This window comes from Saimiri boliviensis, chromosome 4 (genome assembly GCF_048565385.1).
Source record: "Saimiri boliviensis isolate mSaiBol1 chromosome 4, mSaiBol1.pri, whole genome shotgun sequence".
NCBI classification, from domain to species: domain Eukaryota; kingdom Metazoa; phylum Chordata; class Mammalia; order Primates; family Cebidae; genus Saimiri; species Saimiri boliviensis.
This window is the reverse complement of record NC_133452.1, coordinates 117680000-117706892: the sequence shown is the minus strand read 5'-3', so window position 1 is coordinate 117706892 and position 26893 is coordinate 117680000. Positions and strand designations below refer to the sequence as shown.

General features: G+C 36.0%; 1 protein-coding gene across 3 annotated transcripts in view; it reads left to right on the top strand.

The window, feature by feature from the left end:
• ADGRB3 (adhesion G protein-coupled receptor B3) overlaps positions 1-25039 on the top strand; it is a 740902-nt gene extending 715863 nt beyond the window's left edge. For all 3 annotated transcript variants that reach the window (XM_074398120.1, XM_074398119.1, XM_074398121.1), the window contains 3 exons: positions 5004-5039; positions 15858-15962; positions 22033-25039. In XM_074398120.1, the coding sequence (XP_074254221.1) occupies positions 5004-5039; positions 15858-15962; positions 22033-22221 (330 nt within the window). In that variant the 3' untranslated portion in view covers positions 22222-25039. The remainder of the gene's footprint in view (positions 1-5003; positions 5040-15857; positions 15963-22032) is intronic.
• Positions 25040-26893: the final 1854 nt, after the last annotated feature.

Here is a 26893-nt window from a genome sequence, read left to right as displayed (position 1 = left end):
TAAACCCTATGGGAGAGACAGACAATTAACCATTAAACCAATGAATGAAATAGTGTGCAGTAATGGGTAATAACTATGGAATGCAAGAGAAAGGCTTCTTTAGAAAAGGTGGTCAGGGAAGCATTTGAAAGTGTCATTTAGTGTAAGAAATAAAATTGAGAAGTAATGTGACTTGCAAGGAGCTGAGGGAATTTTTTCAGGCAAAAGAAACTGAGTACAGAGATCCTGAGATAGAAAAGAGTTTGACATATTCTCATAAGATCAGAATACCTGTGCAGCTCATGTTGAAGTCCTTAAGAAGAAGTTAAAATGGAAAGGAGAGACCAGATTTGCAGTCTTATAAATCAATGGAAGCAAATGAAGACTTTAGCAAAAGATTGTCACAATGATTTTTCTCTGTATTCATCCATCCATCCATTCATTCATCCATAACTTTGGTTGTTTAGAAAGTAAAGGATTAGAAACCAGAGGTTTTAGGAAAGGAGATAGAACAGAAAGCTGGATGACAGTCAGAAAGCTGCTGAAGTAATCTAGACGAGAGGCAAGAGTTGCTTTGCCTGTTGAGGTGAAAGTGGAGATAGAAAGCAGTAGGCAGAACGAGATGAATTTCAGAGATAGAACAGATGGCACATGCTGGTGGATTCGATGTGGAAGACAAGGGACAGAGAGGAAGGAAGGGTGGCTCCTCAGCCTCTGGCTTGACCAACTAGAAATCCAGCATTTTCTATCATGTGAAACGCAGGAGGAATAAAGGAAGTTTGGAACTTAAAAGATGGTATTCAAAATCATGGGAATGAATTATGGTGTTCAGAAGAGAATGTGAGAAAGAAGAGCCCAGCAGCTCAATATTTAGAAGGCAGGGATATGAAAGAACCAACAGAGGAGACTTGAGAATAAGCTGAAGCAAGTAAAAGGAGGAAAAAGAAAGACAGAGATAATGAGTGTTTTAATGAGGAAATGGTTAATGTTCAAAAGCTTCTGAGTGTTTAATAAGATGGACAGAAAATTGACCTTGGACTTTGACCAGATTGAGCTCATCAGAGACTGTCGGCAAGAAGAATTTTAATGGAGTATTGGAAACAGAATACAAGTTATGGTGAGTCCTAAGTGGGAAATTAGGAAGAGGAAACAGCATAGAAGAAACATTACCTACTACGAGAAAAAGGATTATTTACATTAGGTTATTTGAAAAATTGGAAAATATGTACAGAGGGATTTGTATCTTAATAAAATATTTCAATATCACCTATCACCCTAGCTCATTTTAAATTTACATGTAGCATTTTTTAGTTATAAGATTATCAGAAAAATTGTTATGGCTTGATCATTTCTCTCAGTTGGTTTTTAATTTAAAACATATATAACCATTATTTCCAATCACTTTCTTCTCTGGAATTAATATTCCAGGGAGCTCAAAAGGACATTTGAATAAATATGCAAATCAGCTAGGGTTTCAATAAACTTCAACGCTTTGAAAGACTTCCAATACACTGTATGTATACCAAAGGTGGAAACAGACCAAAACTGAACAGAATTAAATGTTCTTTTTTTTTTTTTTTTTTGAGACGGAGTTTCTCTCTTGTTACCCAGGCTGGAGTGCAATGGCCCGGTCTCGGCTCACCGCAACCTCTGCCTCCTGGGTTCAGGCAATTCTCCTGCCTCAGTTTCCTGAGTAGCTGGGATTACAGGCACACGCCACCATGCCTAGCTAATTTTTTGTATTTTTAGTAGAGATGAGATTTCACCATGTTTGACCAGGATGGTCTTGATCTCTTGACTTCGTGATCCACCCGCCTCAGCCTCCCAAAGTGCTGGGATTACAGACTTGAGCCACCGTGCCCGGCTAAATATTCTTATTCTTTCTTTATACCATCAATTTCCCAGTGCCCCATTCCCCTTTAAGATAAACTAAGGCCAGGGTGGGGTTCATGCCTGTAATCTCAGCACTTTCAGAGGCTGAGGCAGGTATAGCTTGAGTCCAGGAATTCAAGATAATTCTAGGCAACCTGACAAAACCCCATCTCTACAAAAAATACAAAAATTAGCCAAGTGTCGTGGCACATGCCTATAGTCCCAGCTACTAGGAGGGCTGAGGTGGAAGGATCACTTGAGCCCAGGATGTTGAGGCCTCAGTGAGCTGTGATCATGCCACTGAACCCCAGCCTGGGTGACAGGACAAGACACAAGACCATCTCAAAAAATAAATGAGAGTTATATCTGGAGGTGGATGAGTCTCCTACTGTTTGCTATTGTATCATTGCTTATAAATGATTGCATATTGGAATGATTTCTAAGTTATTTCATTCAACATAGATATGTTCTCAAATATGTAAATATCAAATTGCTAGTTTTTTTCCCTCCTTCAAAATGCAATTGACAAGTAAAAGTTAATCTGCTTGACCTTGCTTTATGCTTAGAAAGTCAGACTTGGACTGACTAGGTCATCTAATGTTATTCTTGCTGAGTTCTGGTAACAATCAACAAAACATCACAGGCATCTTCACTCTTGTATTACTGAGAGACAGCAAGAGGCAGTAAAGGCAATGCTGGGCTTGGAGTCCGAAGTCCTGAGTTTGAATACCAGCTCATTTGCCTACCACCTAGGTAAAGTGGGCAAGTCATTTTAACTCCACTGACCCTCAGTTTTCCTTATTCATAAAATAAGGAAATAAAAAATATTTTATTCGACCATCCTACGGGTGGGTAGCATGTTCAAATGTGAAAGGGCTATATGAACAATAAAAGGTTGAAATACTTGGTTAGTATTGTGGAAACCTGAATAACATTACACAAATTTTTAACTCACTTGGACTGTAAAAATCTGCCATTTTTTCCCATTCTGATTTTTAAGGCTTTACTGCTTTATTTCACATCCACTCCAAATCCCACCACCATCTTTAGGCTCTTATGATTCAAATCTGTTTGATTTGTTCATTCTTTAGTCTAATCCTTCAAGACTGCCAGTTCTGCTATGCTTTATGTTAGAGTTTAATTTTAATAAAATTAAATAGGAGAGAGATCCACTTGTATGAGTGTATCCATGTACTTCCGTATTTCATACTGATATAGGTGACACCTGCTCTCGGAAACAGAGTCTATCTATGGTAATCTTACAGATTCCTGTCCTTTGCTCTTGCTTCTAAACTCCAGAGCCTTTAGTAATATGTATTTATCAGCATTTTTGGTTCTTAGGCAACATAGTCTTGCTTTCAAAAACAAAGAGGACAACATATGGCTGTTCTCACCTTTGGCAAGAGAGAACCTCCCAATGCATGCAATTAGAAGGGCCTCTTACTCTCCTAGCTAGCTGAACCTTTTTCATAAGGTTTCACTATTTAATTTTCAAATAAAATGCAAAGTTCATGACTAATGTTTTATAATTATTGCTTAAAACTAAGTGTTTCCAGGCTTGAATTTTGCTGTATTAAGAAGGAATCTTCCTTAATGTACACTGACAAAAATATCCTGCTTAGTCACAGTGCCAAGAAAGCAATGCATCCAAGAGCAGAGTGGAAGCACTGACATTTAATCTAGCATATTGCAGCAAAGTGTGGTGTAGTACGCTGGAGCAGTAAGAGAACAATAGTGGCAGAGAGATGGCAAAAGAGGGCTGGGCTCAATGCTTTCCCAAATACTGTTCTCCTTCCTGCATGTCACCAGGGCAAGGCTGAGATGATTTTGGAGACAAGGAGAAAGTGAGATCAACATGCTGAAAGCAGTCTGCTTTTAGCCCTCTCCTTGATTGTACTCGAAGACTGCATTTTCAGTCTTAAACAGCTTCACTAAAGTAAAATTAGGAATTTTTCACTTAAAACATGAACCCTTTCTTTTGGCGTGTCCCCTTCTGTCTACTGAAACATGATTTGGGGATTAGGTATACAGTGAGGTTCTGGTTTTGTAATGACAATTTTAACTCTAGCTGCAGAAATTGAATTATAGTTTTCAAGGAACTACATTAGTGCTTCTTTTCTGTCTCTCCTAATGTTCAACAGTTAAAATGCATAATACAGTCTCCTACCTTATTTTGGGTATGATTTCCTATTAAATTATTGAAGTTTATAGGTGTTGGGATGGCCGCATGGGAAAAATAAAACAAAATTTTGCCCAAAGGTTTATGTTTTTTTCTAATTGCCTGAATATTACAAGTTTTAATTATTTGTTAATTCTTCGTTTCATTCTCTCATCAAAAAATCTGTTTAAAAAATCTATATTAAAGTTTGCTAAGAATACTCTATACTAATATGAAAATCATGTCACATTTATTAATTTCATTTTAATCCTGTTTTCTGGATGTATCAGTCCTCATTATTTTATTAATGCATTTTATCTATAAGTAGATTTCAGAAACTGTTTAACAAAGATGGAGCCATAGAGAAACACTGTGAGACATTTACATGTACATCTACATTTTACTGGCGTGTGGAATAGTTTGTTTTGCTGAACTAGAACAAATACTTTAGTTCCTTAGAACTAGCAATGAGAAGTACTTTGCTGTCATGGAGGACTATAAAATTGCAAGAAATACATGGGTGAGACTTATGAAGAACTTTGGGACTTAGAAGACTGGGTAGAATTTGGTAGAAATGAAAACTAGAGGTTGGTTGAAGATGTCAAGGTAACTAGACAAGTTTTCCCATACAATTTTTAATCCTGTGTGTCTATAGTTTTGCTGTAGTAAACCTAAAGTCTCTTTCAACATTGAAATGTCTGTTTGAGTTTTCATAGGAACAATTTCTCCTTACTAAAAATTAGGGTTAAGAGGTCAAAATGAGAGATATTATGTATTTTTATATTATTTAATTTTAAAAGAAGTTCAAAGTAAAACAAAGTTGTGAATAGAACATTTTGAAATCATAAAATATTTTATTTTCCTTCTTATGTAAAGGAAATACATATAAAACACAGAAGTAGGTTTATCTTTAATGATGATTTTTCATTTTGTTTGAATGACTAAACATAAATTTATTGGTTTTTCTCCTTCTTTTTAAAAATACATCTAACAGAGAAGAAAATCACGATATTCAGACCTTGATTTTGAGGTAAGTTTATATCAATTATTTTAGAATTTTAATTACCTGAATTCAAAATTTGTATATAATTAAAGATTATTACTCTATGCATCCATGTAAGGATATTATGTACTAATTTAATTAAATAAGTCAAGCATTTTTAATTAAAATTTATTCTGTATAGCATGAAATTTTAAAGTTATAATTACTTTAAGTATATGCTAAACTGAGATTTTCTGGACAAGTGAGGAATCTATTTTATAAATACTAAGATAAGTGAACAATTTATGTTGGGAGTCGAACCTGGCTGATTCAGTTTGTAGGGAGAAGGAATGTCAGCTTCCTGATTTTTATATTTAAAACAATTTTTTTGGTTTTACTTCAGTGACTGCCTGAAGAGATCCCGTGAGCATGCTTAGGCTGGTTAGGCTTTCTCTGAAAATTACTTGTTTTGTGTTCTGATTCCAGCTATTTAAATTATCTGCAGTACATTCAGATGTTTTTTTCCCCCAATAGAAACTATTGATTCAATGTTCTCCTGTGTTTAGCAAATGCCTTTTTACAGATACAAATAAGATGAAAATTTTCATTTTCTAATTTACATCGAATTTATATGGATGCTATAATATTGTTAGTGAAAATTACTGAAATCATACCAACTGAGGAGGTTATGCTAAATACAAAATTAATGATGGTTAAGCATCACATAAAATGTACTTATGCATCTTGATAATTGGATGTGATTCATAGTCTGCTAACATAATTGGATATAATACATTATACATTTCTCATATATTTGCACCCTTGTGATGCATACATAGACCTCAATACTCTTAACTGATACTCCTAAAATTACAGAAGTCTCCCAGAACATGCAAACTACTCATAATTCAGTCATTTCATTTAGGTAGGTGAATGTGGCAGCTCTATAATGTACATCATGTGTGAAAACTAATGGTTTTATTTACTGCAATGATCAACAATAGTTTTCCCCTGAATAAAGTCCAAAGAGAATTGATTATTTTCAGTAACATTTCAGACTACAAGATACAAAGTAATGATAAGCCATCTTTTATCTATGATTAAATAGCAAATTTTAATACTGATGTAGCCTCACTGTAGTAACTTAGCACTGAATATTTAATGTATCAAAAATTTTAGCATAAGAGTATCAAGCTTATGATTTGAACAGAAAATATTCAGCAATCTTTGCCTTTAGATTATTTAGTGCCTTTGAAGGACAGATATTTTATGGCTTTTTAATATTAATCTTCAGGTAGTCAAAAATAGAGGATCAGACTGTATGTATTTTTGTCTAAAAGCAATAAATTGTTATGTTAGTACCAAGGAAAGGAGGAAAGAATTCACCCACTAGGCATCAGTGGCAAAATATAGTAAAAACCTAGATCTAAAATTAAACCTCAATTCAACCAACCTAAGTTATATAATCACAAACTCTGAAAAGAAATCTAATCATACTGTGTCATTTGGAGCATTAGAAAAATTATTCTTTTTTCATCTATTCTCTATGGCAACTGGTAACAGATTCCTTAAGCTGGTATTTATTTCTATGCTTAGTATTCCACCCATAAAACCATGTTGTTAACACAACATTTGCTGATAAAGAAGTTGCAGCACAAGAACCCTGGATATATCCTTAAGCTCTTTAACTGCTGTAATCACTGCATGATTACTGTAGGTGTCAAAATTTGGTGGGAACAGGTGGGAACTTTGAGGCATTACTTTTTCTCTAAAAATTGTTTAGAGACATTTTCCTTAGTCTTGTGGGCTGTAACAAGTATATGGCAGATATTTCATAGATAGTGCTTGGAGAACATAGTGCCAGATTTAAATGCTAATGAATTGTAATACAATCTACTTATATTTTGTAGGTGCATCTTGAGGAAAAGTCCAGGTTGTCCCCCTCTTAAATCAGGCTAAACTTATACCAAGTTCCCTGACACTTCTGCTCCCACTGCAAGCTTTATCATACAATGGCCAACTTAAACATTTTGCCACTGACGCCTCTTGGACTTCTGAAAGCATCTTTGCTTCAGCCTTTAAGCCTAACAAACTCCCTAGAGTCTATACACTATGATAATATTCTGTCAACTAATATATCCATAAAACTCTTGTGGCTAGTTAATTTCCTACCAGGGGAATGGCCCTTTCATGTAGCCAGTCTCCAGGACAGCATTGCATTTCTGAATTCTTGCTTTCTGGAAAGTATACAGAAAATACTGTAGTGATACTCCTGTGTTCTGTAATCAAATGCCTTATTGAATTTATATGCCCAGCTCTAGAGATCCTAGTACTTAGTAAGCATCAGTATATTTTTAAAGAATGGTGATAAATTAGTTATTTTTCCATCCAGTTTAACAAAATGTTATTGGACACTACCTGAGTTAAGGCAGAGGCTGCTATAAACAACAGACAACTATGGAAGATACATTTCAAAGACAGACACACTGAATTTCAAATATATTCACATTAGATATAACTCAAGGAGATAGAAAAATGGCAGGTGGAAATTCTAGGAGGAGGAAAAGGCAGGTAGGCTGACTAATGTATAGCATTGTCAAGAAACAAGAAGTAAAAATTTACCTAAACAGGGGCATATGGAAGAAGAGACTAGAGTGAGTAATTTAGAAACCATGCCTTATAGTCCAGGAGGGATTTTTCTTAATTTGCTACTAAAAGCTGCTAAGCTCTTTCTATTGTATTTTGTTTGCTTGTTGTTGTTGCTGCTGCTGTTTCAGTGCAGAATGAGTTGCTCTACTCTGTTTGTTTTTGTTTGTTTGTTTGTTTATGAGTATGTCAGTAACAGGATAGATTGTAGCAGGATGAAAGAAGTGGAAATGCCAATTAGGATTGGTTAGTGTAGCAGGTAAGGAAGGTCCACTTCCTGGAAGCAGTAGGGAGAGAAAGCAATGAGAAGATTCTGCAGAGGCAGAATGTGTGGAATTTAGTCCTTAGCTGAACACAGGATAAAAGGGTGAGGGGCAGAAAAAATATGACTCTCCAATTCTGAGCCTGGATTTCTGCTAGCACCAGTAACAGAACCAGGGAAATCAAAAAGACATCTAGTCAGGGTGAGTTCCACTTTAATATTTTAGAATAAAGATTCCTAATATGATGTTAAAACAGACAATTAGGTAAGTTCTAATTGTCTGTCTTGGGTTGAGATCTGGGCTCTAAGAATTCCTGGAAACACAGTTATAGACATTCATTCTGAAACTGTAATAGGTAACAGTATCCATCCCATGTTAAAAATATAAAAAAATAGGTATCCATGAAACCTCATCTCTACTGAAAATACAAAAGTTAGCTGGACATGGTGGTGCATGCCTATAATCCTAGCTACTTGGGAGGCTGAGGCAGGAGAATCGATTGAACCCAGGAGGTGGAGGCTGCAGTGAACCAAGATCATTCCACTGCACTCCAGCCTGGATAACAAAGTGAGACTACACTTCAAAAAAAAGTTTTAAAAAGTGGTATCCAAATATTTGTCATATAGATATATTTTTTATCTTCACTTCCAAAAATACAGATTTAAAACTTTTCAGTTTCCATGGAAATTTTTATAAAGAGGGAGAGAGAGGGAGAGAGAGCCTGGCTTTGTTACTCACACTGGAGTGCAGTGGTACAATCTTGGCTCATTGCAACCTCTACCTCCTGGATTCCAGGGATCCCCTTATGACAGCCTCCTAGTAGCTGGGACCACAGGCATGCTTCATCATGCTTGACTGATTTGACTGATTTATGTTTTGTTTTGCTTTTTGTAGAGACAGGGTCTCACCATGTTGCCAAGGCCAGTCTCGAACTCCTGGACTCAAGCTATCCCCTTGCCTCAGCCTCCCAAAATGTTGGGAATCACAGGCATGAGCCATTGTGTCTGTATCTGGCCTATGCAGTCTTTTAAAAACACTGAGGATACTTCTCTGAGTTTCTAATGAGCTCCATACCGCCACTAAATTCATACTTCTCAAACTGGGAGACAGTGATGGTGAATAGAGGGCAAAAGAAGACACAGACACAGGGCAATCACAAATCCCCATTTTCATGGGGGCTTGAGTTTTTACAAAGAGATTTGGGGAATCATAATCAAGTAAGATTATTTTATATTAATTCAATATCACTACAAACAGCTAAATTGTGACACAGAAATCAAAATATATTTTAATTTGTAAGTATAAGGCATAAGATTTCAAAGAAATGTCTTGTTCATAAAAGACTTCTTCCTGATCTGTCCCTGAGACCCAGCAGTAAGTGCATTCCATTAGGCAGTCAGGGTACTTTTAGAGGAAAAGTTTGAGCAATTTATTCCTAGACAATAGCCATCTTTTTCTATATTATTAAACTGTTGCAAAATTATGTATTTACAGCAGGTATACTCATGAATGACAGTGGTAAAATTAAAAATATGCAACTAATTTTTGCTGTTTTCAGACCCTTTGTCTAGTTTCTTTTAAACTCTGGCATCATATCTATTCAAACAGAAACATATATGAAACATAAATACTGAAATGTCAGGCATTATTCATGGGTCTTCGAGTTCTATGTGAGGAACACATTGGGACTCCAGCCAAGGAAATCATCTCCCTTTCACAACACAGCTTTAAGAACTAAGCTAAATCCCTGTAGTGTGCACCGCTTGCTTAATATGAGTTTTGATATTCACTTTAAGGTAATATTCAACAACTTTCTCTAGAGGGAGGAATACAAGGGCTCAGAAAATGGTAGCCAGAGTATGGTGCTTTGGCATACTGAGTGCTTCGAACTAAAGAACATTGAAAGGCCTCAGAAGCAACCTGAAAACCAGGAACTCTCTGATCTCTTGCCCTCCTGCCTCTGGCCCCTTATTGTCCTCCAAAGTGGGTCATAGATACCAGAATTCCGCTTTACCAAGTTGGATCATAGTAAGTAGCACTTCTTTTCCCCAAAGCCAGCCAAAAACTTGAAAATATTATTCTAAACTTCGCTTACCTTTTCATCTAGAAGCTGGCCATAGAGAAATTCTCTAACTTACCTTGTCCTACAGCAGGTCTTAAGATCCTCACTTCCAGAAAGGTCTTGACCCATACCCAGGAGGAAGAAATGCTACAACATAAAGAACAAAAAGATTATGAAAAGACGGACCTTGCTATGTTTCCCCACTCAGTCTGTTACTATTAGATCATTGCCCGTATGTCCAATCACATTTCTACACAATTGTCCATCTTCATCAACTCTAAGCTTGAAAATAGTGTTCCTTTAGGTTTTTGGATCTGCATTCTGACGGTTCCTGCATCATGTAAAACTTTGATTAAATAAATATGCTTTGCTCTTGTTAACCTGTCTTTTGTGGTAGAAGTTAAAAGTGTTGGCCATGACCCTTATGATGGGGAGGAAGTTGTCACAAATTTCCACCCCTTGCAGGACTTGTGCAAACCAGTACAGAAGAACCACAGGTTCATCTTTGTGGATATGGGCAATGGCATAGTAGGTGTATAAAGTTCTAAGGCTGGAAACTAATTCAGGCAAACTGTTTCTAATTCCTATCAGCCCATGATTTCCAGGCCTCATACTATAAAGTTTATGATTAGGGGATTCTCCAACTTTTTCTAAAAATTTATTTCAGCTTCTTAAAATCCATATACAGTAAATAGCTCTCTTATATATAATTCAGCCTTAAGCTTCAACTTTATGATTTACATCTGAATTAAAAGTGAAAAATCTCTGAACAGTTTGTTCCAAGCCCACCTACAGGTCATGTATAAGCCATTTGTATTAACAATAAGGAAATACAATAAAATCAGAATGAGGAGGCAGAGTTCCTGTCTGGACCAGTAAATGAGGCATCCTTCCAGTGGGAAGACCTCTTTTATAGAAGAAGACAACATTTATAATGGCCTTCCATGTTGCAGTCACCTTCCCTGGCCTATATGCCTACACTGTCTTATTCATTTAAGGTATTCAGTATACATTTATTGAGAACCTACTGAATGCCAGATGCTGTGCTAGGTGTCAGTGATTCACAGATGAGTAAGTCATTGGCCAAGAACTGTTCAGAGACAAAATATTAATACCAGCCTTTAAAAATCCAATTGCAGTACTATGAAATAGCTGCAAGGTGATCAATATCCATAGAGCTTCTGGACTCACTACTGAGAGTACCTGTATTGTTTGTTGGCCATCCTGGATTGTTTTGTCTCGTTTTCCATTTTAACAAGACGTAATTACAAATCTGAATAGTCTAGAGAAGAGTGCTCCCTGAATCTATGAGATACATCTAAGATAGCACCAAGCAAAGATAATTGATGTGGGATTCAGAAAGAATTCCAGCTTGCTCACCACTTGTGTGAGCTTGGGAAACTTACTTAGCCTCCTTGAGCTTCTGTTTTCTAATCAGCAAAGTGGAGATAATGGCTTCACCTCCCAGGGTTATTGTGAGGATTAAGAAAGATAATAATGGCTGCCATTTCTTAAGTGGCTCTTATCTGTGTGGCCCAGTGATAAGCGCTTTATGTCCTTTTTTTAAATCTACAGAATTACCCTGCAAGGTAAGTCTGATTACTGAAACTGGGGCTAAAGGGAGATTAGATTTTACACTTCAGACCACACAACTCAAACATGATACAACTGAGATCTAAATATAAATGTCTCTAGACCCAACTTGGAGAAATATTCTATCAGATTTTGCATCTTGTTCTAGGAGAGTTCTTGGGATATAGCAGGTACTTCAGACATACATGTGGATTTACAATTTCGTTTTTCTCAAATATCTGAAATATGATTAATACGCTTTATTTTATAGCATCACTTTTTCTCTAATATCAACAATTAAAGGATGGCAAAGGCTAATTCTCTTGCATTTAAAATGTATAAAAAGAAAAGTGTCTTTTGAAATTAGCTACTCAGGAGAGCATATTTCCTGTGCAGTTAGATTGGTGGTCCTCTAACTGCACAAGAGGATAGGGATGGGGATTCATATGCAGCTTCTAGAAATGTCATGTGATATTAATATGAATCCAAGGAAACATTATCATGCTCTTTATTGCAAGAGACACATAAAATACTTGACAGCCACCTGAATTCTATAGATACTTAGATATTGTCCATCAGAATTTATATTTATTTAAGTAGATAATCCATGTTAGAATTTTCTCATTATTACACGTTTTGAAAACCCAATTCTAAATTGAGTTTTTCATAGAAGTCAATGTATTTTAAAAACTGGGGTGCTTAAGACAAAAAAGAAAAAGGCAATCAGATAAACCCTAATGTCACTAGACAAAAAAAAAATAGCCAATGAAACAGATCAATAGATTTATAAGCATGAAAACTTCTAAGCAAGTGGAAACTCATTAGAGTCATCAGTGCTACAAATAAATACATATACAAGTAAATAAATCAGAGGAAACCTTTAGTAAGTATGAAAACTAAAACTATAGCTAAGTTGTCCCAGAATATTGCTGGGTTATAAACTCTCCAGTGTTCACTGTGAAGGTGCCACTCTTATCAATGGACTCTTCCTTATTAAAGGCTGGATGACCTACATGACTCTATGAACAAGAAGAAATCATTCAGGGAAAATCAAACTGAGTTCCTGTCAGAGACATGAGCTGTCCGTGGCAGCTGTAATCTGATACTTCTGCCAGAACTCCTGGCCATCATTGCTATGGTGATTTCTGGCGGTGCCAAGGTGGCAGTTTCAAATTAGAATGATTATTTGGCATCAGGATGTATTTGCAGTTAATGTTTCTAGGTAGAAAGGGCCCCATATTTCAGCATACAGATTTTTCATTTGCTTCCATATTCACTTCAGGGTCCTTGAGCTTTATTATTGAGAATAGCTTTAATAAATCTATGCAGAAAATATCAAAAAGCTTTTTGATTATATAATATTGGTGACCAGTATAACTTTGTATTTTTCCTGTATACTTTTAAGACTGTTCTAGCAATACAATTCTTGGAAATATAATCCACCCAGTTCTGAATTAGGTAATACCAATTCAATCAGAATATAATTATAAAACCTCCAATCAGCTAATGTATCTTCTTTTCCATGGAATGTATTTGATGCTTGGTTTGCTTCTTAGAAATACTTTATCTGGTGTAAGTATTTGGAGACATTAGCTGACTTTGACTAATGAAATAACTTTGTTGGAAGGATATGGAATAGTTCATCTCTTGGTTAGAGAATAGTAGGGATGTCAACTGACATTTCCAGCAACATGGGAAGGTATAGTTCCCCAAAGCAAATTTACAATCTTCTCACAAGATGAAGGATAATTGGAGACATCACAAACAAAAATCATCAGATGCTCATCTCAAAATAAGGGTGCTATACCTTTGGCATCAACTCTCTCAGAAGAGAATGAGTTTCTTATATTTGGAAAGGAAAGATCTCATTAAGAGAGGGGATTCCAGCATAGAATTAAAAATTGAACTAGAAATTTTCTGAATTATAGAAAATGGAAAAGAGGATAGACAAATAGCATGGGGAGAAATGTCAGCTATAGGTGAAAGGGAGGAAGGCAGCAATCACACTGCCATGTGTGTACCTATGCAACAATCTTGTATGTTCTTCACATGTACCCTAAAACAAAATGCAATAAAAAAATAAAAAATAAAAAGACCATGGGAATCACTAATTTGTGGAATTTGAAATTAAATATGAATACATGAAAATGAGGAGACTGACTCACTTGGATTTATCTTAGCAAATTATCCTATCATTTTCACAGCAGCACCATATGTTTTCTTTATCACACCTACAATTTAACATTTTTTGAATAATTATGTGACATACATGTGTCCTCCTGATCAAATTTCAAGCTACAAGAGGTCAGGAACTTGATCAGATTTTGTGCAACATCATTACCTGAGCAGCTAGCACAATATGTGATGCTCGTAAGTATGTATTAAATGATGAAATAAAATATCTCTAGAAAAATGTCAGTATGTCACCCCTACTGTACCACAGAAGAAAATAACTCTATATAATAAGATTCATTACTATGAAAAATGCAATTTGTAAGTTAGAGGCAGAGCCAGTCTACTAACTGTGATAGTTTTTTTTTTTTTTTTAAGTGTTCCTTATGACACAAACCTATATTTTAATCAGTATCTTAGGACCTGGTACTGCATCAAAGTGTTTGTCTCCCCAGGGACAAAATGTACTACTAAATGTTTGCCACTGACAGGGTCCTCAAAATTTCCCCATTGAGTTGCTTATGCAAATCCTCTCTCATAAATCTCCACAGTCCATCACTCATCAAATTATGTTTGCCTGGTGTTTCTCTGTAAACCCTGCAAATCTTTTTTGTATACTGTCCCCCAGACTGATGGGAAGTTAATCATTCTATCATTGCTTGCTACGTTTCATGTCCCTATCATGAGTAACGTTGCCATGTTCTTGTCCTCAAACACCTGATTCTCACAAAGCCAACTCCTAGAGCCAAAAGGAGCAAAGACAGGAACTGATTGCTGCAAGACTTAAAGTGGCAGAATTCTCTCACATAAAAGTAGGCTAGTGAAAAGGCAAGAAATGAGCTAAATAATGCATTACCTCGATACATATTTGTTAAATATAGAAAATTAAAGCTTGCATAGGAGAGAACAGCCTTTTTTAATGTGTTAAAGATTCAATTGTTTTTGTCTTTTGCCCTTTTCCTTTTCCTCAAGGAGGTAAAGTGTTTCTCCACAGTGTCTTTTAGAAGGCAATTAGGCATTCATTACAGATCTCCCAAAGATATGTTTCTTTTTCAAAACAAATCCTTACTTTAGAAAATATTTGGTAATTAAAACAATAGACCAAACATTCAAGTTCTAGCTTAAACATAGATATACCTATGCAAAGCACATGAGCAAATGTTAAGTTATGATGCATATGCTTAAAATACAGTAAAATCTTACACAAATATGCAGCCATAATCTTGGAACATCACCAAAATATTGATTTTTAACTTTTAAAAAAGCCAAGGAAGACATTTTCTCCTTTAAAATAACACTTATAAATACAGGGCACTTATTAACTAACTCCTCTTTGTTAGTGCTCTTAAATGATCGGTAATTGAACAAGATTCATGCCGTGATACTTACCCCAAGGCCATTTTTATTTGACTTCATTTTGAGTTATGGTGAAGTTGGGAGAAAAAGGTGTAACCAGGCAGAAAGACTATGAATATATTTGTATCTGTGATTATAGAAGCATATCAGCCACACAATTTGTGCTCTGAACCCTAATTGTTAAGAATCTATACCATCTTGTAAATAAATAGATGAAACCTATGGGTCAGATTTTCTTCTATGAAGCTCAATCATTATGCACATGGAAAGTGCAAGGTTTGAGATCCTATACATATTTCAGATACTTTAATGTGTTGATTCAGCCTTAATGGCAGGGCCTGGGATTTTGTTTTCACTTTAGTACAGCCAGCTAGGATTTTAGTGTTTATAGAAATAAAACATAAAAAAGTAATATTTCCCATGACAAACATCAGGGACTTGGATGCTTGTAAGTTCAAATTTTTAAACATTTAAAAAATATTATAACAATTTTTGTACAGCTTTAACTTTTGAATATGAAAATCTTACTCAGAAATGACTGGTACATTTTTAATGTACCCACAAGAAAGACCTTTTTTTGTGTGTGCAATATTGTAAGTGAAAGAAAAAGCCAATTCTAAATGTGTAAGAAGTGCTGAATTTAAGACAATGATTTGGTGCAACTTATTTGCATTTGCGTATCTTATAGGACCTCCTAGTTTCTGCCAAACTTGACTATTAAAGCAAAAATAATAAATCTCTTGTTTGAAAAACATACATCGGTTGGGGATGAGAGCTTTATTTTGTCTTTTGCAGAAAGTCATGCATACAAGGAAGAGGCATATGGAACTATTTCAAGAACTAAATCAGAAATTTCAAACTTTGGACAGATTTCGGGATATACCAAATACAAGCAGTATGGTGAGTATGCTTTGCTTCACTGCCTGAGTAGAAGATACATGAGGCCAGATATCCCTGCCTTCCAGGACCTCCCAATCATGGGAACACAAGACAAGCCTACATAGAAAAAAAAAATTATAAGCCTCCAAAATGTACTTTGGAAAGTCTACCAGGACAAATTAGGAATGACACAATCTTTTGGCATTTTATTCATATTTCAAATATCCTCATTCATAAGCTCTAATTAGAATTAGTTATATATCAAACCTATCTTGGCTTCATCTGATTATTTTACTGTCAGAGTTAAAATTAAGGTTTTTTTTTAAATATCCCTTTGGCTTAATATTTCCATTTTCATGTGACTGTCTGACATAAATGTAATTGTTTTATGTATATGAAGTTGTTACCTGAAACCAGAGTGATAGTTTTTTGTCTCCAGGAGATTTACTTATTTTGGGGTAAGAATTTTCATACACAGATCAGCACTGGGGACTCTGGTTATTAAGTGTGACCATTCTCTTCTCATTCATTTACACTATTACACAATCTTAGTACAGGACTTCATCAAATAAAATAACTTTGTACAATTACTATGTTTATGGCATAGTCGTAGCTTCAGAGAATATTGCATAATTATAGGAGCACTGGCCCAGGACTCTGGAAGTCAGTATACCAGTTGAAAACTCAATCAATAACTATCAGATCTTAAGCAAGTTACCCAACTCAGGTTTCTAAACTTCCATTCCACCCTCCTAAATGGAGCATAGCAAACAGTAATTAATATCTATCTTCAGTCATTAACAACGCTTTCAAAAACAAGCAGGTTAGGAAGTACCTTCTAGGTTAGGTAGCTGAAGCTCAGCTGTAAGATAGAGCTGGGACTGCCATCTGACATCAGCTCTTCTCTGCCCAAATGTGGGGCTCTTTCTTTGCCTCATACTCTTTGCAGCCCTTGGATGTTCCTTCTTCTTTTCCAGACATCAATATATATATTGCTCTAAAGTACATGACGTTTGGTCACTTTCTTAATCTACTGATTCTTCCTTATTTATGAGATTTAGGCTTAGCTGCCTGATTAGTAATGTTAGCTTCTGAAGAGCTGAAGAGTAAGAATTTATATATCTTTATGTTTTTCTTTTATTCCTCTCAGTACTAGTACAGTCCTGGTTGTGGTAACTTATCGGTAAACGGCTGCTATTGACTTACAGCATGGCTGTGATCGTTCAATCTGTGTTTGTTAAATGAAGGTTATCAGAAATATACACTTTAACTGTTAATTAGTCTCTCAATAGTTTCATCCTCATCAATTTTTCTCCTTGAAGTAGGAATCATGTATTATTTGTTATCACCAATCAAATGCTAGGCATATAGAAGACACTTCATTCATAATGAGTGGTTCTTTCTCATCTACTTCTCTTGATAGAAAGCTATCAATTTTTAGCTAGCATGTAAATGATAATTATACCATTGAGATTAGACCTAAACACATTAGCTACTCATTTTTTTTTTATTTTATTTTATTTTTTTTTTTTTTGAGACGGAGCTTCACTCTTGTTACCCAGGCTGGAGTGCAATGGCGCGATCTCGGCTCACCGCAACCTCCCTCTCCTGGGTTCAGGCAATTCTCCTGCCTCAGACTCCTGAGTAGCTGGGATTACAGGCGTGCGCCACCGTGCGCAGCTAATTTTTGTATTTTTAGTAGAGACGGGGTTTCACCATGTTGACCAGAATGGTCTCGATCTGTTGACCTCGTGATCCACCCGTCTCAACCTCCCAAAGTGCTGGGATTACAGGCTTGAGCCACCGCACCCGGCCAGCTACTCATTTTGAAATACTGAAAGATAACACTGAAATAATTCAAGAAACTTCATCGCTTAAAAAAAGGAGAGGGTTATATTTACAAATCTAGAAGTCTTATGCAACACATACAGCTGGCTAACTGCTATAATATGATTGTAATTTCCCCTTGTTGTATAGTCTGGGTATTAAATCATTAATGCCACAACTATCTGTATCTCAGTTTCCTGACAACCAAAATAGTCTACTAATTACACTACATCTCTGCAGCAGCATGCCTTTTCTACAAGAGATTTATAAATATTTACCAATTGGGAGGTTAGGAGTGGGGAGGATAGAGTTGTCATTGCTGCTTGACTGTCATCCTAAATATCTGAGAAGAGAAAAAAAAATGCAACTTCCTTGTTCAGTGTTGATTAATAATGAGCATGAGTGAGTTCATTATCCTTAATTTAGTCACATAATTTATAGTGGCACATTATTAATGAAAAATTACATAATTGGGTGGAGAAAGACTTTTTTAAAATCTCAAATAAAGGGGTTTTTTCTTTCTTTTTCTGGGCTGCTAACTCACAGCACCTGCCTAGCACTGCAAATGATGGTAATTATGTAGAATAATAGAATTTAGGAAATCAAAGGGAAACCAAAAAAAACCATTTAGTCGATTTCCTTGCTTCCAGGCAGGAAAACCTTTAAATCACACTAAAAAAGAGAAGGCACTGATATCCAGAGAAGAAACTATTTTACTTTGTGTGTGTCTTACAAACCATTCAGTAGAGATCTCTTCCCCCTAAGTAGCTTTTGCAAATCTTACTCTTTTAAATAAGCATACTCCTTTGCTTTATATCCAAATATTGGTAGACTGGAAGAAGGAGGGAATGAAAGAACAGAGAGAGGAAAGAAGAAAAAAGGAGAGAAGAAAAAAGAAAAGGATAGATGACTGGAGGGAGGGAAGGACTTATCCACAAGTGGACAGCTAGCATGCTCCTGGATCCATGAACTATGGGAAATACTCAGGCAGCCCGGACCTATTTTTGGGTGACTCTGAACTCTGTTTACCTAACATTCTACTTCTACTGATGCAGCTTAAGACCAAATTAGCACTTTGGGAAGCTTCATGCACATTGGCTTATATGGAATTTATAATTTTTGAGCCTTTAACAAATATGCATCTGTTTAACTACAGCTTCTTATTCTGTACTCAAGTGCAAAACATAAATAAACAAAAAACAGCTGCATAAATTCAGGGACTTATACTAACTTTGAAATTTTTATCCTAAGATTCATACCTCCTTTGAAGCTTTTCCTTGCACCTACAGCTTTCACCACCAAATTCAGTGATCCCTTTGGACTGCTCCACAGTTTATTGTTTACTTGGACCATCGACAATATTACACTTTTCCATATGAGAGTCTATCATATGTGCCTTTCTTATCACACCAAACACATAGGAGAATGAGTCACTCGTAGGTACCGTGAACTGACCACCAGGTCCCTCCCTGTTCCCTGCAGATCTTGTTCCCACTCGGACTGCTGGGTGCCGTAGTTTTCTACCACCTAAAGGACAGGAGGCCTCTGACCTAAAGGGCATCCACACATTTGTGAACAATGATGAGAACAGCAGTTGAGCTGGGAGTGCCTTGAGATGCTAAAGATTAGCAGCAAGCCAGCCTCATGCATTAATATATTACCCACTAATAGAACCTCTCAGGAATTCAATAGGTAATGACAATAATACCATTTGAACTTAGAATATAGATTTTCTGATGCAGCTTAAAATTGGCCGTTTTAGTTCACATATCCACAATGGTTGATCTTTGAAATGATGTCTGTTCCAAACAAAATGGAGCCCCTAGATATTCCAAGCAAATGAACTAACACTTTACATACTCTGAATTCTTTCAGGATTGAACTACGTGGACTTTCTGTTGAACTAAGGATTTCCACAAGGTTCCTTTAGACACAACCCTCATCTATTATAAATGAGTCCACCACAGATCTGATTGAGCAGAATTTGAACCAGTGAGGCTTTCAGTTGATGTTTGACGATTCTGTTGATTTAGGTCACCATAGTGCCCCTAAACGTTCAATATCTCCCTATTGCCTACAAAATAAATTCCAAATTTAGTAGCCAGGCATTCAGAATCCCTTATGATCTGGCTTCCACTTCACCTTCTTTTCTGCCATTCTTTTTTATGCCAACTAAAATAAATAGATCACTGTTCTCATGCCTTCCTGCCTCCATGCTCTTGGATTTTCACTTCCCAGTGTGCCATTCAGCCACCAGACCTCCAACCACACACGTGTTCATGCCCAAGCCCATCTATTCTGGCCCTAATGTCACTTTCCTCAGGAAGTTTTATGTGTTCCCCATAAAAAAAGCCATCTCTTTACCCTTCTCTGAATTCCCATAGCACTTTTCTTGGATGATATGTACACTTATTAACATGTTTTAACCTCAATTTAACTAGAAACTATTCTGCAGTAAGTGTGACTACCATATAGTGAGTGTTTATTAAATTCTCCAAGCATTATTCAAGGTTACCATACTTTTTTTATTTTTGCATCCCCTTAAGGTAGGCATTGATCTACACATTCTGCCAACTCCTTGGCCCACAGTACAAAGCATATCTCTGTTTTGCAGATATTCAGGTTGAGGTCCAGAAAAATGAAATCAAGTGTTCAAAATCACATTTATCTGAAGTGGAGGAATGGGAATTTGGACCTGCATGTATCAGACTTTAAAACTTGAGCTTCCTAGTGGGCCATGGTGATAATGCCTTTATCCTCCCTGGTAGCTAAAATGGTGTCTGGCATAGAGCAGCTGATAAATTATTGATTGAAGGGAAGCAGAGAGAAAGAGAGGAAAGGAAGGAAGGATAAGGTAGAGGGAGAGCTACAAGGCTATAGTTCATGAGACTTTGGAATATTCCGCTAAAGTAGAATTAGTTCCCTGCACACATCCTAAAAATTAACCTGTCATTAAATGTTTACTATTAACCTTTCTTCCCCATATATTCTCAGGAGTAAGGTTAACCAGTGCGGAAAACATCTAATGCATTAAACATTTTATTAATTTCCAGTTATGATAAGTGTGTTTGTTGTGGTTTTGCTTTTTGGTTTTGGTTTCTTTTTTTATGTTGCCCAGGCTGGTCTCAAACTCCTGGGTTTAAGCAATCCTCCTACTTCAGCCTCTGGGATAGCTAGGATTACAGGCACACACCACTGCACCTGACTTAGGTATGGTAAGTATTTCTACAGATTGTCTCTCTTTCTTATCCATAGTTTGAGATGTTGTTTAATATATATGAGTGGAATTCAGAAAGTAATTGAAGTACCTATTTTATGTTCACTTGGTAATTGATTATAATCAGTTAAAGGCCAGATTTATGGAGTAGGGAAGGTGACACTCAACAACTATAATATTCTCAAGAAACATGACATTCCATAATGAAAAATAAAAGGAAATTGGAATATTATGCCTCTAAGATTATTTTAATAATTCTGAAAAATAGAAATCAAGATCTAATAGAAATTAAAAGGCAGTGATTTTCAGGAGGGAAGTATCTTTCAAACTTGGTATAATTTATTGGAATACAATTAAAAGTAAAAAAGCATTTAGAGAAACGGTTAAATTTTATCTCATAATAATTATTAATTTTAGTGAATCTCTGTATTCCACATCAAAAAAAACCCCACAATACAAGGGAATATAGAAGCATTCAAATATTCTAAAATATTAATTTCTTGAGAAAAACTAGCCATAGTGATCTAAATTTTTTAATGAAATACTGCTAGCTTCAGTAACTTTTTATTATTAAATAATATGCCCCATAAAACATTCTCAAATTGGTTAATATCACCAAAATTTGTCACAATACTTACACTTTCTCTAACTTAGAGAAGGTATTCATCAGTTTGTTCAATGAAATAAAACTAAAATCAAAACTATTTCCCACAGTTGGCCATTTTTTCAAGTCATCTCTGCATGATAGAAACTGGATTAAGATTGCACACATGCGGCCGGCACAGTGGCTCAGGCCTGTAATCCCAGCACTTTGGGAGGCCGAGGCGGGCGGATCAAGAGATCAGAAGATGGAGGCCAACATGGTGAAATACAAAAATTAGCCTGTAATCCCAGCTACTTGGGAGGCTAAGGGAGAACTGCTTGAACCTGGGAGGCAGAGATTACAGTGAGCCGAGATGGCACCATTACACTCTCTTCCCAGAAACTTCAACTAGCGGTGATCCTGGTCATCACATAAATGACTCTCTTTCCCTCTCCTCTCAACAGGAAAACCCAGCACCAAACAAGAATCCATGGGACACTTTCAAAAACCCCAGTGAATACCCACATTACACCACAATCAATGTCTTAGACACAGAGGCAAAGGATGCTTTGGAACTGAGGCCAGCAGAGTGGGAGAAGTGTCTGAATTTGCCTCTGGATGTGCAAGAGGGTGACTTCCAAACAGAAGTTTAATAATCAAAATGGACTGAGTTGGAGACAAAACATTTATTGCACTGACACTTAAGACTTGAGAAGCCTGACATTTCTATCTGGACAGTGTGACTATCTTATGTCAGGAACTTCATGTGCCAAATGTCAGTGGTGTTTTCATATGGTAACTTCTCACTAGTCAGGCTAGTAGAGAGATGACCAGGTGTACAGTTCTGACCATCCTGTGTTGTAAGTACCTGTGGAATGGATTTGTAAGGTAATCTTTATAGATAAACCTCAAGCAACGATTCATGTTGTAACCGCTTCATATGGTTTAGTTTTCAAAAAACTTCACCATGAAGCACAATGTATATATTTATGCAGTTTTTAAAGTTTATAACAGTCTGTTTGGCCATTACTACACTTTTTACTTTATAATATAAAAGCAAAGTTTTTGTCATTAAATGAATGTTTGTTGAGCTACATTCTTCATTGCTTTAAATGCAATAAAGTAATAATCTCACTTTTATATGAATAATATATTTCACATCTTTATTATTGCAGTTTTCTCTAGAAAGCTCTGAGAAGCTTTCTCTGCTGCAGCTGTGTATAAAATATTTAAAATGTTGTATGGTGTAAATAAACTTTTGTCTACATATCAGTTTTTTAGTGCATTTTATTTTGGATTTGTTGAACAGAAATTTACATATTTATAAAGTTTTTTTTTCAATACAGATACTAAAAATGTATTCACGATTTTAATAGCATACCGTTATTACTCCTTTGAGGCTAACGATTTCTCAAATGTAATAATGGGTTTGTATAGTACTGCTGTATTTTCTACTCAAACATTCTTTGGAACAATGTACCATGTAAATGGGGCTTGTCAGAAATCTGCTGCCATCATACTCTTACATAAATATTATGTTTTTTTTCTATCTTGTGACAAAAAGATAACTAGTAGAAAACAGTAAGTTTTCATACAGAAAATAATACAGGGAAAAAATGTTAATTTTAAGTCATGAAGTTCACTGCATGTTCCACAAAGGAAACTACTCCTACTACAGTTCATTGCATACAAAAATAACTTATTCAGGACCTTAAAAATTTTTATCTGTATAGTCTCTAGCAGAAGAAAAACGGGAATGGATGTATTTGGTTGAATGATTTGTCTCTGGTTTGAAAGTGGAAGCCTGAGGTGAGCCAAATGCACAAACAGTCCCTAGTGTCCTCTCGTGTTAAAGCCACACTGGTAATTTATCTCACTCCCTCAGATACGTTAAAGGAAATGCCACAGGAAGGATTTTAGCAGCTTCTTGGTCATTTCAGTGATTTGAGATGTTTTTTAGTCTGAGGCAAGTATAGGCAGTAGAGAGGAGACTGGGGTCTTCAAAGTCCCTAAAATGTTTATTTAGATTAGTTTGCGGTTAAACCTGAGCTGTGTGGTCTTCTGTGGTCTGCCCAAAATTCAAGTGAATCAGTTCCTGCTCTTCACGACCTTGGGGATCCGGCACTCAGGCCATGAGGCAGAGACTACGGTGCTTCAACATTCAAGTGCGCCTCTAAGCTAGAGCCTTAAAAAACCACACAGCTCAGGCTGAACTCCTGTTAGATACTTATAATGTTCTCAATGTCAAGATGTTAAAAATATATTTTTAATCAGATTTTAAAAATAAAAGCAACATCATTATGCAAAAAAGTATAACATAACTAAGGACTGATTTTTTCAATAAAATAAATTTTATGCTAATTATAATGTAATTGTATAGCCTATTGAATTTATAAGATCATTTTTTGGTGATAGGAATAATATTTGGTAAATTTCTCCCTCATTCTTTCTCTACGTATATACATATATACATACATACACGTGTGTATGTATATATGTACATATCTCTATATATGTGTGTATCTATTTACATATATATATATATATAAATCCATAATGCTGTTTCATCTCCATTACCTGTAACTGTGAATGTAGACCATGTATGCAGTCACCATTCCACACTGTAAAATCTTGAAGGAAAGAAACACACTAAGCATATGTTTAAAAACATATAAATTCAATACATTAGACTAATATTTCTTCTACAGATTCACTGCCATAAAATCGTACATTTTTCACTTTGATTTTTTTTCTTTAGTTCTAGTAACTCTATGTTAGATTTATATATGAAAGCTGACCAGAAATTGCACACTTAAAAATGTTAGAGTGGATTTTTTGGTTACTCTCAGAAGAATGTTGAGTTGTGGCAGTGGTGTTTTTTGTTTTTTAAAATCTACAACAAAAATAGCACGTGGGTAAGTCTCAAGGAATAATAATTTTAAGGAAGACGTCTTCTGCTCCACTCCTTTTAAGTGTCCCCTGACCTCCTCTCTCACGTGTGCGCAGAGACAAAAACACAGCACGCACACACATGCACACATACATGCACAAAGCTGAGTCGCAGCTGTCCCCTTAGTGGGTGCATATGTATTCCAGTCCTGGGCAGTTCCCCACTGGCCCACAGCACTGATGAGCAGCCAGAATCTTTGTGTCCTTCACCTAGAAGTTCTTCCCTTTCCCCTGGGTCTAAATTTTACTTGTGCTTTAAGGGACAACTCATATTTCATTTTCATGAAGTTTTTCATAATTTTCCTCCAAACTAGAAATAATTTCACCTAAGAACTCTTATGCCACTGTTTCTGTACCTCTCTTAGGACTTTTCAAATATTCGATCTTGTTATTTATATGCATTTCTGATACTCGCTGGTAGACTCTTAAGTGCCTAGAGGGCAGGAGTCATGTCAGATCCATTTTGTATTTCTTAGGGGGCCTATCACAATAATGTTCACACAATAAATGTTTGTTCAATTATTTGTGGAATTTATTTTAGTATTGCTTACAGTCATGCACATCAAGTCACACACTCACAAGTATTTGTTGAACAACTATTATGTATTTATTCCTATGTGAAGCAGTTAGGATACCATAGGATCTCTGAGGCAACTCTCAATCTACTGAAGATATAAGATGCATATGTGAAACAAGTAATAATATTTAAATATGAATAAACCCTTAATACCATATATTCCTTGTCTTTAAGATTAAGATATGGAGTAAGATTAATTATGCTAAATAAATGGAGGCTCAGAAAAGTTTAAGCATCCACTGAAAATCACCATAAATAAATGGCACCCCAATATTAGAGCCCAGGTTTCCCAACTCTTACCCTAGAGTTATTTTCATGACACCATGGTGTTTCTATTTTGTTCGTTTTAAATTATTGAAGTCCCCAAATAAACAATAACAAGTTCTATGGAGACATTCTCAGGCAAAGAATAGCGGTATAAAATTGAAAACATACATCATCTTTTCATGGTGGTGATAAGGCTAGTAGCTGACTGTAGCTGAAAAGCATAGCTAATCCAATATAAACTTCAAGCCAACTCGAATTTTCAAATTGTCTTCAGGCTCTGTGTAAAAACACGCAGCCAATTTTGTTTAAGTCATGGTCAAAAAACCTGCTTCAGAAAGCTGAGCTGAGTAAATTTTGAACCATCCTCACCTTTCGTTTTCCGGGGTTATCCATGTCTCTAGCAAGTTAACTTACACAATTTTCCATAGTGACAAAATCATCCTGCCCCTGCGATGCTTCTGTAGTTAAATTTGTAACTGGGGTAGTACAGCAGAAAAGAGATGTCAGAACCAAGAACCACAGAATGTAGAGAAGAGAGAAAGCTTGGCGATCAATGAAAATGGTAATGATTCGCAGGTGTGTTTTTTTTTTTTTTTTTTAATCCAAACTTAGGGAAATAGAAATTGTATTTGAAAAGACTGCTGCAATAGAAGAGGGGTATTGCAATAGGGAATGCATTCCAACTGCAAGATTTACAAGAATATCAGAGGTCAGGAAGAGGCTTTTTTTTAATATGGAGGTAAACAAGACAAGAAAAAGCTGGGTATGAGAATGTGGAATGAGTAGGTGTGGTTATCAGGTATTAGAGCAGGAAACATCTTATTTGTGGTCAGCCAGTTCTGAGAGGTACAGTGAAGGGTGGTAGCTCTACTTTCCAGTGCTTGCTTAAGCTCCCAACACTTGTTTAAACTCAAGGGTGGCCCTAAGTTCAGAGTTCTAGTGAAAGCAAGAAGTCTGAATCTGGTTTGGTTAAGTTATCAAATATTATTTTCAGAATGGTTAGTGGGGACAAACAATTCAGCGAGTAATTTCCAAGATAAAATATAGGACTTTGGAGGGTTTGTGTCTCTCTTTGTTGTAGTGTTTGTAAACAAGGGTTTGATCTATACGGTTCACCTAAGTAATATGGGGGAGAATGGTTTTTTTTGTAGTAAGTCATTTCTGGAAACACACAAGAGTGGGGAGTTTTTTGATCCTTGCTGCTTTTCAAGAACACAAGTAACGTTCATTATTGTAGGTGAGAAAACTAAGCCCACTGGAATAAGAGGAATTTTTCAAAAATTTTTAGTCATGTTCAGTCAATGGTGATTACAAGAGAGGATTTTCTCACAGTAGACAAATAATAGTGGCTTTTTGAGTGGAAATAACTCTGAAGTAAAAGTGTAAATATTATAAGCTAGGTGAGAACACTTAGTTTTAATGCTGAGCTTGCCAATCATCTCTTGGGTTGGACTCTTGGTTATAAAACCTGGCACTCTGGTTTGTAAATCTGTCATTAACATGAGTCCATAAACCTGGCACGGAGGGTCAAA